This window comes from Phyllobates terribilis, unplaced genomic scaffold (assembly GCF_046119375.1).
Source record: "Phyllobates terribilis strain yellow unplaced genomic scaffold, ASM4611937v1 Scaffold_4__5_contigs__length_816908805, whole genome shotgun sequence".
Classification (NCBI taxonomy): Eukaryota; Metazoa; Chordata; class Amphibia; order Anura; family Dendrobatidae; genus Phyllobates; species Phyllobates terribilis.
This window is the reverse complement of record NW_027362764.1, coordinates 423,116,139-423,135,698: the sequence shown is the minus strand read 5'-3', so window position 1 is coordinate 423,135,698 and position 19,560 is coordinate 423,116,139. Positions and strand designations below refer to the sequence as shown.

At 40.3% G+C, this 19,560-nt stretch overlaps 1 protein-coding gene across 1 annotated transcript in view; it reads left to right on the top strand.

The window, feature by feature from the left end:
• OTULIN (OTU deubiquitinase with linear linkage specificity) overlaps positions 1-19,560 on the top strand; it is a 49,785-nt gene that overhangs the window by 10,810 nt on the left and 19,415 nt on the right. Inside the window, exons 6-8 of the mRNA XM_073678630.1 lie at positions 1,835-1,932; positions 6,774-6,917; positions 17,341-17,460. Coding sequence (XP_073534731.1) covers positions 1,835-1,932; positions 6,774-6,917; positions 17,341-17,460 — 362 coding nt within the window. The remainder of the gene's footprint in view (positions 1-1,834; positions 1,933-6,773; positions 6,918-17,340; positions 17,461-19,560) is intronic.

Genomic DNA, 19,560 nt, shown 5'->3' with positions numbered 1-19,560 from the left:
CCCCAGTGGTTGGCTTTCCATCTGTGGGAGCCCACACCATTTTTTTAATTTTAGGCTATGTGCCCACGAGCTGGACGTAGCAGCATCTTGGACGCAGCATATTTTTGCTGCTTCCAAAACTCTGCATTCTATTGAACACAGGTAAATCCGCATTGGTTCACTGAACCATGTGGATTTATTGCATTTAATACATTCTAGTGGTCAAATTTCTGTTGCAGAGATTAGCGACTCTGCAAGAGAAATTGACATGCTGCGGTCCTGAAAGACGCGAGTGTGAGTGTCCACGTGTTATCCGCTGCCTCAGATGCACGCGTAGTGGACATGGGATTTCTAAAAAATACCATCCACTATGATGTAACATCTGCCTGCTGCAGGTTTGACGCTGCATAAATATGGGATCGCTGACACCTAACCCTAGCTTTAGTAATGAAGAGGTGTCAGCCAGACACCCTCATTACTATAACTGTAAGTAAAGAGTTAAATAAACACACACCCTGAGAATAAAACACTTTATTTGAAATAGAACAGACACATTCTTTAATCATTTAAATTAACCAATATACTCACCCCAAGTCCAATGGAAAGCGGTGTTACACGTTTCTTTTTCAAATATCTCTATTTGGCTCCAAAAAGCATTCAAAATCGTGGTAAAACATGAGTATTTGCTGCCAAGAGATGCAGAAACCTTTCAGAAATTTCTACAATAAAATACTGAATGTGCGCACATAGCCTCAAGGGGTATTCTCATCTCCAAGATGCTATCCCAAGATGTAGTAGGTGTAGTAATAATATATAATATTAGCAAATGCCTCCAATTAGAAGTGTAGTATAGTTCTTCTGATACGTTATTTAGTGTACCCCATTGCAGTACTTTCGTATCCATGGTTACTACCATTAACAAGTAACTCGCTGTATGTGTGGTCGTAACCATAGATACGTAAGCTACTACAATAACCTGCACATGGGGTAAGCGACAAAGTGAATCAGAAGAACTTTGCTACACTTCTAATTGAAGGCATTTGCTAATATTACACATACTACATATTGGGTTAGAATCTTGGGGATGGGAATACCCCTTTTAAATGTTTATGCTGCTATGGGCCCTCTCATCCTTTTCAGAAGGACTGCAGAAATAATTCCCCACCCTCCACATCATTTCCAAATCTGATCTGAGAGGGCTCTGCAGCAAGTTTTCAATTATCCAGTTGTTCCACTCTTTATGAGCATGTATAATCTGAGCACATTAATGTTCTCACACATTGGAAGGCAGATTAATGTGTGCGCTATGTAGTAGATGTATCACATTGGGAGTGCGCTTATTGTATGGGACTGAAAGCTTTTGTAATGTAGTTTCATAGTCTGTAAGAACTCCACACCCTTCTCGCTAATAGATCATGCCCCTCCAATGTGGGATTATATTCATCATTAGCAGAAGGTGGATCTGATCGTGCTGAAGAGCCAAAAAGCATGGACTGTCTGGTCACATGGTTGTATGACTTCCTAGGAGTATAGCAAATGTGCCCTTTCCCAGAGCATTTCTACTGGCCATATATTTTAGATGGCTGGTTCAGCCGACAGGTTTTCCTCCTGACCCATGATGTATGTACACTCTTCTTTAATAAGGTGGGGGAAGAAAACGATGGTGGCTCACCCACTATGAAACCTTCATATGTTGGGGAATAGTATAGACACCCCCATACATTCATCTGATGTTACTGGCCTCCTTTACTAGTGTCATTGGGGATTTGTATAGTGAGATCAGATCTAAAAAGAAAGCATTGTTTGTTTCCAGCTGTATTATAACCATTACGTGTTATAACCATTTATTTCTTAGATGATCTCAAATTAGGCGTGGGACCTGAAGTTGACATTCTAGAATATTGCCAAAGAGAATGGAGAGGGAGAACATCTGTAGCAAAGATAATGAAGGAGGTAAGAGACGCTTACAATCTGATGGCTTGTTTTTTTTATGCATAATTCTGTATTTGTTTCACAGGCCCAAAATAAATCTTATCTAATAATTGATATGGAGTATTATATATTACACACAGAATCATAGAATGTTAGAGTTGGAAGGGACCCCCAGGGTCATCATGTCCAACCCCCTGCTCAAAGCAGGAGTCACTAAACCATCTCAGACAGATGTCTGTCCAGCCTCTATTTGAAGACTTCCATTGAAGGGGAACTCACCACCTCTTGTGACAACCTTTTCCACTCATTGATCACCCCCTCACTGTCAAAAATTATCTGTATCTTCTCCCTTTCAGTTTCATTCCATTGCTTCTTGTGTTTCCATGTGCAAATGAGAATAATGCTGATCCCTCTACAGTTTGACAGCCCTTCAGATATTTGTAGACAGCTATTAAGTCTCCTCCTGGTCTTCTTTTTTGCAAGCTAGACATTCCCAGATCCTTTAACAGTTCCTCGTAGGACACAATTTGCAGTCAGCCCACCATCCTGGCAGCTCTTCTCTGAACTTGCTTCAGTTTTTGATGTGTTTTTAGTTTAAAAAAAATATATATTGAAAAATTCATATTTCACAAAAACATCAGAAACATTTTTTTTTTTTTTTTTTTTAGAAAATAAAATATAAAAGGTGGATAAATAAACAGATAACAAGATCTCAATGACAACAAGTTAACCCGATTAATAATAGATATGCATTCAATTATGCTAAACATATTATTCAGAAATTCTAATTTTTAACAGTTTGAGAAGAGGGGGAAGACATACAAGACTTACACTAGGCAAAGGAGGGGAAGGATAAATATAGGTATTCGGAGGAAAAAATGAGGAGATGAATGAGCAGGTCAAGAGACGACTCTCAGATATTCAGGGGTATCCAGAAAGTGTCCCAAGTGGACCAGACAATGTTTTTTTTTTTTTTTTTTTTTTTTATGTCGTTTCCAGAACTAAACACAGTATTCCAGATGTGGCCTGGCCAAAGAGGAGTGGAGGGAGATAATTTTATCACGTCATCTCGACTCTATGCTTCTCTTAATACGCCCCAGAATTGTATTTGTCTTTTTTGCTGCTGCATCACACTGACTCATGTGCAGTCTGTGATCTATTTATATACCCAAGTCTTTTTCACACGTGCTGTTGCTTAGCTCTATTCCTCCCATTCTGTAGATTTAATTTTCGTTTTTGTTTCCCAAATGTAGAATCTTGTATTTCTCCTTGCTAAATAACATTCTATTAGTTGCTGCCCATTGTTCAAGCTTATCTAGATCCTTCTGAATCCTCTTTGTCTTCTCTTGTGTTAAGGCCCCGTCACACTTAGCGACGCTGCAACGATACGACCTGTCAGGGATCGTTGCTGCGTCGCTATGTGGTCGCTGGTGAGCTGTAAAACAGGCAGGCTCACCAACCATCAGGGGAGCAGCGACATCGTGGAAAGAATTTTTCCACGATGTCCTGCTCCTGGTTAGGAGCCTGCTGAAGCAGGAGCAGGCTGGTAACCATGATAAACAGCGGGTTACTAGGGGCACATGTGCACCTAGTAACCCGTTGTTTATCATGGTTACCACTCTGCTACAGTGAGCGGGAGGTTACCGCTCACTTTAGCAGGCTCGTAACCATGATAAACAACGGGTTACTAGGTGCGCGTGTGCCCCTAGTAACCCGATGTTTACCATAGTTACCAGCCTGATCCCTGCTCCCGCTGGTCACACACAGCGATGTGTGCTGACCAGCGGGAGAGCAACGACCAAAAAATGGTCCAGGACACTTTGCAACGATCGGCGACCTCACAGCAGGGGCCTGATCGCTGCAAAGTGTCACACATAGCGACATCGCTGGTGAGGTCGCTGTTGCGTCACCAAAACCGTGACACAGCAGCGATCTCGCTATGTGAGACGGGGGCTTTAGCTGTCTGTCCTAGCTTTGCATTGTCTGCCAATTTGATTAATTTACCTTCAGTTCCCTTTTCTAGATAATTTATAAAAATAACACTGGGGCCAGGACAGAGCCTTTGTCGTACCCCACTTGAAACACTCTTCCAATTGGATGTACAACCATTTATTACTACTCTTTGCGTACGATCACTGAGCCAGTTATGAATCCACCTAACCGTAGCCCTGTCAATCCCATACTTGGTTATTTTTTCAATAAGTATAGTTTGAAATACTTTATCCATTCGCTTACTAAGCAATATTATAAAAATGTCACGTCTCTGCCTCCTATTGCTCTTAAAGGACCCAATAAATGTTATAGAATAAAAAAAAGCTTTCATTATTATGCTTCCTGCATAAATTGGTCACCCAATCTTGCTAATATACAGTTTGAGAGAGATCCTCCAAAGTTTGTAATTAACCCCTTAACGCAATATGACATATAGGTACATCATTGTGGGGGTGAGAGTATGGAAAGGGCTCATAAGCTATTACATAGCCGGTATCTGTGTCTAACAGCAGGTGTTAAAGCCGAGCTCCTAGCACTGCTGTTAACCATTTAGATGCCACTGTCAGTCTGAACAGTGAGGTTTAAATACAACACCCACTGGTGCTCTTTCACACTGGCTCCAATTTCCACACCTGACCTCCCTCCCCACGGTCCCCTGAATTGCATTAATTAGTTATTATGGCTGCAGTGGGGTCTGCTGATGGGTCCAGTCGCTGCCATCTTGGCATTCCTGTGAAGTTTGGCTATAGGTGGAGTTTTAGAGGAGATTTTCACTATGTAGTGCAATACTTTTGTACTGCTGTATAATAAAGGTTCAGTCAATTCACAAAAAATAATTGAATCAGCCCCCCGCCTCCCCTTTCACCAGTAAAAATAAAGAACTAAACATATTTGTATGTTTAAGCGCAGTTATCATGTGCATGGAGGGTGTGGAGACAGATGAATAGGAGGGAGCAGCTTCTGAATAATATTTAGAAGGTGGCAACAGGGGAAAGTTAGGTTACTGAGTAGAGGTGGTAGGCTTGTTTACAGAGATGGGTTTTTAAAGCGTGCTTGAACACGTGGGGGCTTGGTATTAGTCAAATCACCTCGGGTAGAGCATTCCAGAGAACTGGTGCAGCATGAGAGAAGTCTTGGAGACGGAGGTGCGAGGTTCGGATTATGGAGGATGTTAGTTTTAGGACTTTTACAATGTAAGCTTATGAAACCTCGTTCTGATGCCATATGTTTACCTTGTAAAAGTGACTTCTGACTCGCACACAGCGCAGTGTGGATACAACTCATGCAAGTGAGAAGAGGAACCAAGCAGCCCTAGAAACCGGAAAAGACTGTATAGTCACATGCTTTTACACTACATTACACACACGTTTATACGGGTATAGCTAATAAAAAAATTATTAGGGAAGCTACTTTAAACTGCATCTGTTCCACAATAAACAAGTCCTCATACGGCTATGTCATTGAAAAAAAAAAGTTATGGCTCCCTGAAGGAGAGAAAAAAATGAATAGTCACCGAGTTCTTTTAGACTGTCAGAAATGCCTTACTTTAAAAAGTGGCTGTGGGTCAAACTTTAGTCACCAAATGTGAAAAAGCTGCGGCTGGCTGGTAACGGGATAGCCATCCAAATAGACGTCACGCCGTTTTGTTTTGATGCAGTTTTTGAGATAAAAAACATGGGAAAAAAAGAGTAACATTGCATCTTTTCTAAATAATGCCCTTTCCTTTGTAAGATGCAGAACCGTATTCACATATCCTTACAGTTTGGGCCTCTAGCATACACCTCCAGTGAAGGTAGACTTGCATTGTATGTGAACGCCTCACATCCTACAGTTTTTTTCTGGGTACATTTTAATTGCATTTTAAGAGCTTTTTTTTTTTTGTTACTTTTGTTTATAGCTGCTATTTGATTCCAAGTTGTATGAAAGTGATGATTCTCCCTTGCAAACCCATGCTACATGCTAACAAACTAATCCAGTGTGCATTCGACTTTTTTTTTTTTTTTTGTCAATTTGTCTTTTTAAATTTTGCTAAACTACTAATTGTTGGATAGGAACAATTCCTATGCCCCTTTTATGCATCGTAAGAGGGTTATAGGAGTTGTACAGCAAAATATAACTGGCAATAAATGGCGTGCTGTGCTCCATAATTATTCAAATACCCTTTTTTGGCTTACCAGAAAAAATGATATCCCTTCTATAATACTTTTTAAAGGAATTTATCAGCAAGCTTTTGCTATGTAATCTGAGGACAGCATGAAGTAGGGTTTAATGCACTGAATTCAATGATGTATGACATGTCAGGCTGTGTGCTGTTTACGTAACACTGAAGATTTTATCCTCTGGGCTACAGAAAGGCATGCATGCTAGTCTGACTCCGCCCCCTTCTGTGATAGGCAGCTCACTGTCTATAGACACTGTAAATACAGAGCCTAGTGTAGGCGGGGTTAGCTTTCTCAGCTCTGCTGCATTGTTAAATCTTAACTTAAATTGTCAGAACCGCTGCACCCAGTAATCTAAGTGATACATCGTTGGAATCAGGGTCTCTTTGCCTATATGAAGCTGCTCTTAGATGAGGTAGCAAAAACCTGCTGACAAATTCCCTTTAAGCTTTGTAGAAAAAAACAATAGGATTTGGTTGCTCGGAATTATTTGTAAAGTTGTTTCACTATACATTTACTGTGATTGAGGTCCTTGCTTTTGTGTTGTACAGGTTTAGAGGTTGCTCATGCTACACATTTGTTCTTTTATTGAAGTCCTCTTGTAGTTTTTGGCAAATTACAGTTTCCAAAGCCTTTTTTGCTTAAGTCATATTTGCCACTTTTTTTTTTTAATGCGATCCATTTAATTCTCTATATTCGTTGCTTCTCTAGGGTTATGAGCAAGTGTCTCACTGTTTCAATTCCATAAGACGTGTAAGGGGAGATAACTACTGTGCCTTAAGAGCTACCTTATTCCAGTGCCTTAGTCAGATGACCACGCTTCCACACTGGATGGCCGATGATGATCTTACACAAGTATGTATCCTAACTTTTCCAGTTTGGTACTAAAGAATAAATGGCTAATGTTTCCTTACAATGGTTCTCTGTTTAGCTTTGGACACGTGGATGCTGGTTGTGCAGGACCCGTTCACGCAGTTGCATAGCTGTCCTCAGATTTCTGCGTTCAGAGAAATGTTTTTGGTCGGCATGCTGGTCTTATGCACAATGGACAACACACACAATGTTATTGAATGGGCAAATGCCAAAAAAAATAATTCTATATCGTCTTCTATGCAGAGGAGTGCTCAGGGCTGCACATTGACCCAGTCATATCCGCAGTTTGACTGCTCCCAGAATGGTAACGTTCCTCTGAATTTGGTCTTGGGCTGCCCAAGATCCCCTTCTAGATAGATAGAAATCTCTTGGGCAGCCTGGGGGAAAAATGAAGTCCAGTCTTCATTACCATTTAAGAAAGTTCTTTCTTTCGTTGCACAGAAGACCCCTCTACACAGGCATGCACATAGTAAAATCAATGACCTCCACCCCCCAACATTTTCAAGATAAATATCCCTTATCCGCCTAGAAATGAGACCACCACAATACACTGACTCTCGGGTTGGTGGTTGCCTTGCCGTTACTCGGACTGCTGCGTTACAATAGCCCAGTTCATTGTAAGATCATATTCTGGAAAGATGGCTACTCTCTTCAGGTATACAAAATGGCTGCACTCTTCAAGTATATGAAAGCAAGGTGATTATTATATAGAAACATGGGCTTACTAAACTAGCCAACCCACATCAAGGGGACTGCATTGTATGAATATAGAGATCAATCTGAAAACCAGAACTAAACAGAGAGAAGAAGAAGAAGAATGTGGGCTAAATGCTTGGAATTGTTGGGATGAATAGACAAAAGAAATGGTTGCTGCTCCAGGACATTCGACTTTTTCTGAAGGATTACAAACACAAAAGGAGATAAAAATGCTCAAGTTTATCAAACTTCACTTTTTTTTTTTTTTTGTGGTGTAAAAAGTTTAACTTGTATTTTATATAATAAATGGGTCTTCTGGTCAGGATCTTTAATTTTTGGGTGAAAAAGCGTTTTTCACTCTGGAGGACGTGATCTGTCCTGCATTAAACACACAGCCCATACCGCAGCTATCCCTAAGTGAGGTGGGAAGACTTTCACAGCTTTATGATACATAGTGTATAAAACCTCCGTGATATTATATAAGGCAGGGTTAAGACCGACCTCAAGGTGTCCAAGGTGCCAGGTGGAACAAGCAGGACTCCTTCATATGTTGTGGCTTTGTCCTAGGTTGGCCTCCTACTGGTCGTCGGTCCTCCATACCATAGAGGGGGCTTATGGATGTATAATAGACAGGGATGCCTTGATATGAGTCCTGGGGTATGTGGAGGAGGTCCGAGTTAATAATGTGTTCAAGATTGCTATTGCCAGATTACTGTATATTGGGCGGAAAGTCATTGCGAGGCATTGGATACAGGACGAGCCTCCAACACGACAAGAGTTTGAGACAGGCGGCTTTTATTATTCAATTAGAAAAATACATTTATACTAAAAGGAAAAAAGACAATATGTTAAGTTCTGGAAGCCCTGGAGAGGATGAGTTCCTGAGAGTGCTGTTTTCGTTCAATAATAAGGGTTTGATTAAGGTACGGTGGGAGGGAAGAGGGGGTTAAAGATTGTTACTGCTTAAAAGAAAAGATGTATGTTCAATATAGATTTTTATTCAAGAAAAAAAAAAAACCCTTAACTGATTTTAAAAAAAAACAACACACAGCCCATTGATTTGATTAGGAACTATGTAATTCTTACTTTTTCCTGTGGAGGCCCAGCAAGGAAGTTACTGCACTTGCTGCCAGTTTTCCCCATAGGTTACAGTTGATCTATGGGGTCCTAGCAGGAGGAAACTTTATCATGGTTAAGCAACCCTTCTAACATGTAGGGAATGTCAAAAATAGTGCACCCTCCTTAATGTGAATCTCTATTATTATTTCATATCTGTATATCATTACTATGTGGGCAGAGGAGAACACAGAAAGACTCAACTATAGACTTAAGTGTGTCGGGTGATTTACTTGTGACTTTAGACTAGGTCTCGCTACCTATTCTTCATTAATAATAATTTAACTTCAGAAATGAAAGATTCGCAGTGGCCAAATCAGGTCAAAATGGGCCAGTTTTTGCTCTTATTTTACTCCCACTGCTCCTCTGATTATTCCAGGTTTTTCTCTAAATCCGCCATATGGTTCCAGAGATATGGGCCTTTTTATGTAGTGCTAATTGTTATGGCCTTTGCTAATTAGGCAATTGCACATTGCATATCTCTGGAAGCATATGGTGGATTTAAAAGAAACCAAAAACATGATATTTGGAAGCAGCAGGAATAAAATAAGAGCAAATATTGGCCACTTTTGATCTGGTTACAGGTTCTCTTAAAAATTAAAGTGACAGTTACTTGATTAATAATAGACCTGAAAATAAGCCACTTTGTAATATATCTTATCAGGGAAAATAAATATAGTTGCTTTTTTAAGAACCATCCATATGAATGGTGTTATTGCAGTTACATTTCTCTTAAATGGTAATTTAAGGGGTTTTCCTCTTTTCAGTAAAAAATGTATGTGTGGAGAGAGAAAAACCTACAGGTATGTCCATCTGACCCCTTGCCTTTTTGAGTTTCATTGTGGATCTCAATTTTTCATGAAATACATTGAATAATATGCTTGCAAAATTCTTGCCAGGCTGCAAGTCCCACAACAACCACTGGGTGGCCACACAGACACACAAAGCATAGATATATCACAAAATCATGTGTTTTTTTTTTTTGTTTTTTTTTTTTTAAACGTACTAATCTCACACTGCAAATCTCCAGAAATGCTGAAGTACTAGAAAAGATGTATCCTTCTAATATAGTTGTTTGGAGTTACAGGCGCATAACGCAAATAATAAAACCTTCTCTGGCTGACTCCCCTACGGAAAAAAATCTATATATTGCTGTGTTTGTATTTTAAAGGTTTTGACCAGGTTTGGGATGAAAGTCTGCAGCCACTCTCAGAGCACGTTCACCACACACTGTCAGTATTCTCCGGTGCTGTTGTGACCACAAGTATACAATTTGCATATATGCAGTCACGTGCTGACCAGACCAGCTCGGCCTCACTCATATACGTCTAGTCGGAATGTGTCCAGAATTATGTAAATCGCATACTTGAGGTCATGTCAGTGCCTACTCTTGGCCTGAACAGTGGAGGATCCTGACAGCGTGCAGTGCATACGCTGTGAGGATTCAGATGTCTGCAGTCACCATAAGTGACTACATACTTTCATCCCAAACATGGACTACCCTTTTAAAAAGTTAATTCCTCACCTTTTTATGAAGGCTGAAAATCTATGCAAAGTATAACTCGCACGTGGCTAATACTCCTCTTTTTTTTTTTTCTGTTTGGCCAGTTTTTAAACAAGAATTTGCTGCCAAAAATGCCAGTGCATGTTAAAAACACATAAGGGAGGACTTTAAAAATACCCCAAAAATCTAATCCAGTCTCTGACATACATTATAGTGAATCTGTTTGGCTGCATGTAGCCCCACTCTCCTCTGCTATGTGCCCTGCAAAAACGTTAAATGTGAAATGGAAGTAGGAAAAGTCCCAAACTGTGCAAATACGACATGCACCATACAGCTATTTACTCTACTGGCATAGGGGGAATGATAAATTCTCCATGAAGTTTTGCTGCACTGCAGGTAGATGGTGCTATTCAACACATTTAGATTAGCGTACTTCCTATTCAACGGACGCTGGTGCTAGGCTCTGTAGGGTGCCCGTACTCGTAGCCACTGAGCCAAATTTTACCACCATGTTGCACTTGTACTTGCAACATGAAAGCACAGGTGCTGCACAACAGTGTTTAGTGGTGCATATATGGGCACCCTAGTAAAAGGCTTTGATGAGCAAGTAGTGCAACTGTATGAGCATTGCATGTATTCAGCCTCTGGACCTAAATAATGAACGAACCACAAGCTGAAACAGAGCAGTATTATAGTCTCATTGTACACTGCACAAGGTATATAAAATAAAGCAGTCGGCCCCTATAGAGTGAGCCTTGTACAGTGATCAAAGAATGTACTGTGTGAGTTATAACGTTTTCTATGACAAATAGTGGTTTCTTTCCACCCCACATTGATTTGGTTCAGATTTGAGATCTTGCTATAATCACTCCACAAGTTAATGCATACACTGAACAAAAATATAAAGGCAACACTTTTGTGTTTGCTCCCATTAATCATGTTGGTTGTGGTATGTTGGTCCTCTCCTCTTCAATGGCTGTGTGAAGTTACTAGATATTGGCAGGAACTTGAATATGCTGACGTATACACCGATCCAGAGCATCCCAAACATGCTCAATGGGTGACATGTGGTGAGAATGCTTGCCCCCCGGACCCTTTAATACTGTAAAACAGCACATTTTACAGCTCAATACAAGTCTATGAGGTCCTCTTACTGGCCTCGTTCTGGCTCTCAGACTTGCATTTAGAGATCTTGTGACGTAACTTCTGACTTCCAGCCAGTCAGAAGGTGTGGTCACCACAAGATGGCGCCGTGGGACCAGAGTGGCGCCAAAAAAGGTGAAGACCCTGAGTAGGAGAATAGGGACAGGGACCTTAATATGGTAGCACCACTTCAGCACTGAAAAAACTGGAGTGGTGCTTTTATTCATTTGGCACAAAAAACACCATAAATACCATGCTACTATATTAAAAAAAAATAAAGTGACTTGTATGCAAAGTGACATGCAAATGAGGAATCAGGGCCCTTTAAAAAAAAAAAAAAAGTTATGGAATAATGTGGGAATAGACCATGCTGACCAAGAATCCGCTTATCGGTCAATTTTCATCCTGTGACCTTGAAGGGGCCATGTAAACACATGACTAATTGCTAAGCTATTAGTGCAATATTTTATGAAACTGCCTGAATTACGGAGTCCTAATGACTCTAAGGGTGTGTGCACATGACTTCTTTTTCAGGCGGATTCCATTCAATAACCATTTAAAAAAAAAAAAAAAAAAAAAAAACACATGCACTGCAATGTAAAAACGACTTGCTGTGCACATGACACATCTTTTCTAACTTGTTTAGCCGCTTCAGGCTTCGAATGAGCTAAAATAAGTGATTGGATCATTCTTCAGGCAGATTTCAAGCACTATTTTATCTCTTCATGTAAAACCCCGTAAGCGAATTCCTGAAGCATCTTCTGCTTCAAAAGCTTTGAGTATGCCTGCGTCTATAGGATGCCGTTTACACGCACCCCTACCAGACCCATTAATATGATGTGACTTGTATTGGGCATTGCGGGCATGTGTGGCTTCTGCCAGATAAAAAGACTACCACTGTACTATCCCTCTGACTATAGAAAATTCACCAGCATCCAAAATCAGTGTTTCTTTGCTGGCCCAGATCCTTTGACTCCATATACATGGTGTCATTGTGCGGGTAACTAGTGAAGAACCACTAATTCTATGGCTGTTGTTCCGTAAAATACTGTAGGCATTTTAATAGTTTAAGTTTTTGTACTTTTTTTTTTTTTTTTTTTAGTGCACATAACGCCATTCTCTTCATTGGTGTGTTTGTAGAACGATCACATCATTGCCATGTCTACGTCATTATCGCTGCCATTTAATTGAGTACTATTATCCAGAGACCTTCTAAAACATGTCATACGTATAGAGGACACTCAAATGCAGTATTACTATTGAATGCCAAGAAGCATTCACTATTCTCACCAAGCTTGGAAAAATAATATTTTAGTTGCTCTGCTTAATGGGGGTTTCACTACTATGATATTGACGACCTTATTTAGTTCATCAGGATCAGATCGGTGGTTGTCCATCTGAATAGGATCTGAATTGCAGTACCTGGGAACGGCCACTAAACAGCTGATGGAGCTTTGCTGCTCAGTTTGACAACTATTTACTGCCTGAGTTGACCTGATCAGTGGTGGGATTTGGTGTCCGGATTCCTGGAAGGTCCTCAATATGATAGTGAAACAGCACTTTAACCCATAGACTCCACATGTGAAAAGATAAGTTTGGCTGATACTGCTCAAAAGAACTTTACTACCTAATGTGTTTTAAAGGGGTTGTCTCATCCCTTTTTAAAGACCGGTCACCAGTTCAAAAGAGGCAAGTTATTTATTTTTATTTAATTTATTTTTTTAAACCTGCCATCCGGTTTCAGAGGTATGGGCCTTAATAAATATATATCTCTTATCTATCTATATATCTATCATACACACTGCTCAAAAAAATAAAGGGAGCACTTATCAGAATATAACTCCCAGTAAATTAAACTGTCCACTTAGGAAGCAACACTGATTGACGATCAATTTCACATGCTGTTGTGCAAATGGAATAGACAATAGATGGAAATTATTGGCAATTATCAAGACACACTCAATAAAGGAGTGGTTCTGCAGGTGGGGACCACAGACCACATCTCAGTACCAATGCTTTCTGGCTGATGTTTTGGTCACTTTTGAATGTTGGTTGTGCTTTCACACTCGTGGTAGCATGAGACGGACTCTACAACCCACAGAAATTGCTCAGGTAGTGCAGCTCATCCAGGATGGCACATCAATGCGAGTTGTGGCAAGAAGGTCTGTCAGCGTAGTGTCCAGAGGCTGGAGGCACTACCAGGAGACAGGCCAGTACACCAGGAGACGTGGAGGGGGCCGTAGGAGGGCAACAACCCAGCAGCAGGACCGCTACCTCTGCCTTTGTACAAGGAGGAACAGGAGGAGCAGTGACAGAGCCCTGCAAAATTACCTCCAGCAGGCCACAAATGTGCATGTGTCTGCATAAACGGTTAGAAACCGACTCCATGAGGGTGGTATGACGGCCCGACGTCCACAGATGAGGGTTGTGCTCACAGCCCAACACCGTGCAGGACGCTTGGCATTTGCCACAGAACACCAGGATTGGCAAAGTCGCCACTGGCGCCCTGTGCTCTTCACAGATGAAAGCAGGTTCACACTGAGCACATGTGACAGACGTGACAGAGTCTGGAGACGCCGTGGAGAGGGATCTGCTGCCTGTAATATATATTTTTTATTTTATGGTCTTCATCAAGCAAGCAATCGTTGCTCACAGACTAATAATGCTGAACAGCCTACAGTCACAAGACCCCCCCCCCCCCATCACCCCAAAGAATACTGAGCCATGCCCCATTGGTAAAGAATATGAAAAAATGTCAATATCACTGTCTCTATAAAGAAAAAAGCATACAGGAATGCTGATCAGGGAGCAGCAGGAATTGAAAGAGCAAACACTGGTCACTTTTGACCTGGAGACAGGCCAGATTTAGATTGTAGCTGGCTCAGAGGTCAGTTGATTGCAGAGGAACTGGCTTTGTAAACCCTGGGGGATATCATGTAACATTATATGCTTCTCATTCAAATGAATGAATACACAAACACGCCAGGTCTGCACGAGTGCGAGCCACTGCTGAGGTCTGTGCTCACATGGGAATTTATCTGAAGGACACCAGGTAGAGACCACTGACTGCATGTATGACATGTTACAAGGAATCTCGCCCAGTGTCAGCCCCTTTATAAAAAGAATCTGGTGCCCGGTGCCAACTTCTCTCACACTAGGTGGTCAGCAGGAATACCAAGGCTCCCTTATGCGAGGCCCCTAAGCCCTAGCTGGACATATTTAAAGTTGTCCATGTGGCGATGCAACCCTTTAAGAACCTTTTTATGAAAACGATAGAATGATGCCATTCCAGATTTTTCTTGTATTGCTTCCAGCTAATTTCTGCTCCTAATTCACTTAAGGATACTACAACATTTCATTATTCTTTGTAACTTTGACACAAAATATCTTTTCTGCCATCGTTCTCAGGCTATATATAGGCTTAATGAATTTGATGAGTGGTCTGATTGAAGGTGTAAAGTACGCCTGAAAGGATAATGGCAAGAAGAATAGCAGTCTTTTCCTGAAGTTCCATTTTTACTTTTTTATTTTACTCGTGTGGCTACCTAATAGACATCTAATTCTCTGGGCTTTCTACTGTCCGTTACAGTTGAATATTTAAGGGGTTGCTAGTTAAATAAACAGCTGCAAAATTTCTACAATGAGTATAATATCAAATATAATATAATAAAACAACATGTACTTGCCGTTTTTCCTGCACATGTCTGCTGCAGTCACTGGCTTCAGCTGCGTCTTCCTGTATCCTCTGAAGCTGTGACTTAGTGTTTAGCTGCAGCGGTATAAGAGCTATGACATCTGAAGTCATTGTAAGCTGAATACCAGCAGGGAGCATACAGCAGGCGAAATAAGTACTGAACAAGTCACCAATTTTTCTAAGTAAATATATTTCTAAAGATGCTATTGGCATGAAATTCTCAACAGATGTCTGTAACAACCCATCCAATCCAGACTGACAACTGAATTTATGGACATCAATAGTTTATGTGTAATAGTGAGAAATGACAGGAAAAAAGTATTGAACACACTTACTGAAATGTATTTAATTATTCTTTCAAAAGAATTTGTTAGTGATAACCGTTTCATGATGCCTCCTGTATGGAGAAACCAGTCGCATGCATTGCTCAGGTGTGAATTTGTCCCATTCTTCCACACAAACACTCTTCAAATCCTGAAGGTTCCGTGGGCTCCTTCTATGAACTCTGATCTTTAGTTCCTTCCATAAATCTACTGGATTCAGGTCAGGTGATTGGCTGGGCCATTCTATCAGCTTTATTTTCTTTCTCTGAAACCAATTGAGACTTTTCTGTGTGTTTGGGATCATTGTCTTGCTGAAATGTCCACTCCTGTTTTATATTCATCATCCTGGTAGATTTTTCTCAATAATGTCTCAGTACATTTTTCCATTCATCCTTCCTTCAATTATATGACGCTTGCCAGTGCCGTATGTTGAAAAACATCCCCACGCCATGATGTTCCCACCAACCTTCACTGTTGGTATGGTGTTTTTGGGGTGATATGCAGTGTCTTTTGGCCTCCAAGCATAGTATGTATTATGGCATCCAAAGAGTTACATTTTGGTCTCCTCTGACCAGTCTATATTCACCCAGTATTTCACTGGCTTGTCTAAATGTTGTTGCGTTATGGGTATGTGTGCACGATCAATATTTGCTGTTAGAAATTTATGCAGCGTTTCTCCAAGATTCCGCACCTCTTGGCATCAAAAACGTTGCAGAAATTCCACGTGTTTTTGATGTGTTTTAAGAATGGACGTGCTACTTATTTAAACGCACATAAAATCCTATCAGGAAAATTCCTGATCCTGTGCACGGATCTTCCAAATTCTCATAGAAAATGCTGGGATAAGGTTTGCAATGCGTTTTTGGGGCCAGTTTCGTGCGGATTTACCGCATAAAAAACACAGCATGTGCACATACCCTAAGCGTCCTTGAACATGGTTTTTGTTCAGCAATGGAGTATTGCGTGGTTAGCATGCATACAAGCCGTGGATGTTGAGTTCATTACTTAGTTTTCTTGAAACAATTGTACCCGCTGATTCCAAGTAGCTCTCCACATGTGGCTCCTGGACAACTCTTCGGATAATTCTTTTTTGTCCTCTGTCTGAAATCTTGCAGGGAGCACCTGGTCATGGCCGATTTTATGGTGAAAATTGATTTTTTTTTTCGCTTTTGGATTATGGCCCCAACAATGCTTACTGGAACCTTCAGTAGTTTAGAAATTCTTCTGTAACCAATGCCATCAGTATGTTTTTCAACAATAAGGTTGCAAAGATCTTGAGACAGCTCACTGGCTTTACCCATCACAAAATGTTTTTTTGTGTGGCACCTTGGTAATGAGACACCTTTTTTTTAGGCCATCAGTTAAACCAGCTGATATTATTTTTCACTAAGTGGCAGGATTGCTTTCTAATTACTGATAGATTTCAGTTGGAGTCATGACTTTCCATGGCTTTTTGTACCTCTTTCTTCATGTGTTTTTAATACTTTTTCCCTGTGTCATTTCTAATTATTACACATAACTTAATTTATGAACATCTATGATTTGATTTATTTGCCTGTGTGGATTGGATGGGTTATTACCAACATCTGGTGAGAATTTCATGTCAATAGCACCTTAAGAAATATATTTACTTAGAAAAATTGATGTTGTCAATACTTATTTCACCCGCTGTATGTGGTTATGGATGAGTTTATGTTTTAGCAGTGTGCTTGTGGGCAATCTTTTTACTTTTCTTCAACAATCCCTTCACACTATCACTGTCCAAAGCAGACCAGGTACATTTAACTCTGCTGTCATAATGATGGAAAACCCATCTAGAATGCTTAGTCCTCCTTCCTTATTAGAACTAATGTTTTGTGACGTTATAAGATAAGTGTGTTTTCTTTAGTTGGATTATAGTAATAACATTCTATTACAATTTATTGATAGTTGCCTGAAAAGCTTGTAAAAAAATATGAGTGGATAAAACTGTGGCGATTCTGGCATTCGTATGGAAGCACAAAAACATGGGTACGGCTAAAGGAGTCCTTGGAGTTGTTAAAGAAAAAGGTACATCCCTTGTTCATTCATTTAATGCTAATGTCAGTAAATGCATGAAATCACATCATTATGTCATGATTCATTCTCTGCATGGATAAATTCTAGGTATATTGATTAAAGCTCTGCCAAATGACAGTTTGGTGACCTATTTTTTTTTTTTTTTATTACACTGCAATTTAATCACCATATAAACGTCCAAATGTTCTGCTTTTAAATATATATTACTACTCTTCCTATATTTGAAGTGAAGATATTTCAGCAAAGCAACATCTGGGTTTATCTTTCATTACTTTGGTAATCTGCTTTACAATGTCACCGTAGTGGATTTGTCACTAGCCAGCTGCCAGGAGTGTCGGGAACGTTTCTTTTTTTTCCTTTGTTAAAAAAATAGACATGACCTTTTTAATATGTTCATTCAAGAAACCTTGAATACAGAGTAAAAATGAAATTCTTTCAATATATTATCTAAGCAGTTTTACTATTTGGTATCCAGACAGTAAGTTTCCACAGGACATGGAAAGGGTGGGATAGTCCGGGAGTATTGTCCCATGGATCTTGTTTCTTGAGTATAGTCAAGATATAGTGTTATTTTAGATATAGTTCTTCAGTTTTTTGTATTCCAAGTTTTTTTAGTTTTAACAAAGGACTACACAGCTCAGTCATTGAGTGAAGCCCGAAATCCAGGGACTCTGTCGGTCTTCTTTTTTTTCTGGATATGAGTGATGGATGGATATAAGTGAACTCTGAGTTGATAAGCTCAGCAAGACCCCAGTTATATCGACCCTGCGTTTGTGACTTTCTGCCTCCATATTTCCATATTTTGTTGCATTTTTTTTTTTTCCCCCAATATGGCCGTTGCTAGCCTGAGGAGCATGGAGGACTTGCGTTAGGAAAGCAGAGGGGATCCTAAGATGGTGGATTGGCAGCATAGTGGCAAATTATCCCAATGCCTCCGCCCATGTTCAATTTAGCACCGGGACTGGAGGGATGCTTTAACCCCTTTCTCCAGATAGATGTAACTGCACGACCAGATTGCAGGTAACTTCCCACAATTAGGTGTACAGTTACTTGTGATGGATGACATGGGCTCAGGAGTTGTCCGCAGCAGGAGCCGGCTGTAGTACACCGCCAGACTCCTCCTACGTAAGCTGAAACCGGACATCGCACCCATCTCAGCACTCTAACCCCTCAGACGCCGCTGTCACTTGTGACAGCTCCACTGACCGATGATTGTGAAACTTACGGCTCTCAAAATATGGCGACCCAAAAACAAAAGATTTTTTTTCAGAATGTATTAATTGGACAAAAGAAATAAAACCTAAATAACATCTATATTAATTTGGTATCGCCAGGTTTGTACTGACCCACAGAATAGAGTTAACACTTTATTTGTTCAGCAGTGGCAGAATTGTTTTGTTTAGATTCCTTCCCATAGAGAGTTAATAAAAGTTTAATAAGTTATATGCATCCTAAAATGATGCTACTGACGAGCATAACTCATCCCGAAAAAAGCAAGCCTTCACATAGGACTGTCGCCGAAAAAGTTATGGTAAGTGTGAAGAAGGAAAACAAATTCTGGTATAGAGGTCCAAACTGGCTGTGATGCTAAGGGGTTAAAGGTGCTTTCTATTAATGCTATACTTTAATAAATTGGACATTTGAAACAAAAGCCAAATTGAGTGTGTATTTGTCTAAGTGTGTATGAGTGCCTACATATTACACTGTACTAACAGGTGTGCGGCTCATGTCTTGTCAGTGTGTTCTTGTCATTGTCTATTAGTGCCTATGTATTACACTGTAGTAACAGGTGTGCGGCTCATGTCTTGTGTCAGTGTCTATTAGTGCCTATGTATTACACTGTACTAACAGGTGTGCGGCTCATGTCTTGTATCAGTGTCTATTAGTGCCTATGTATTACACTGTACTAACAGGTGTGCGGCTCATGTCTTGTCAGTGTGTTCTTGTCAGTGTCTATTAGTGCCTATGTATTACACTGTAGTAACAGGTGTGCGGCTCATGTCTTGTGTCAGTGTGTTCTTGTCAGTGTCTATTAGTGCCTATGTATTACACTGTAGTAACAGGTGTGCGGCTCATGTCTTGTGTCAGTGT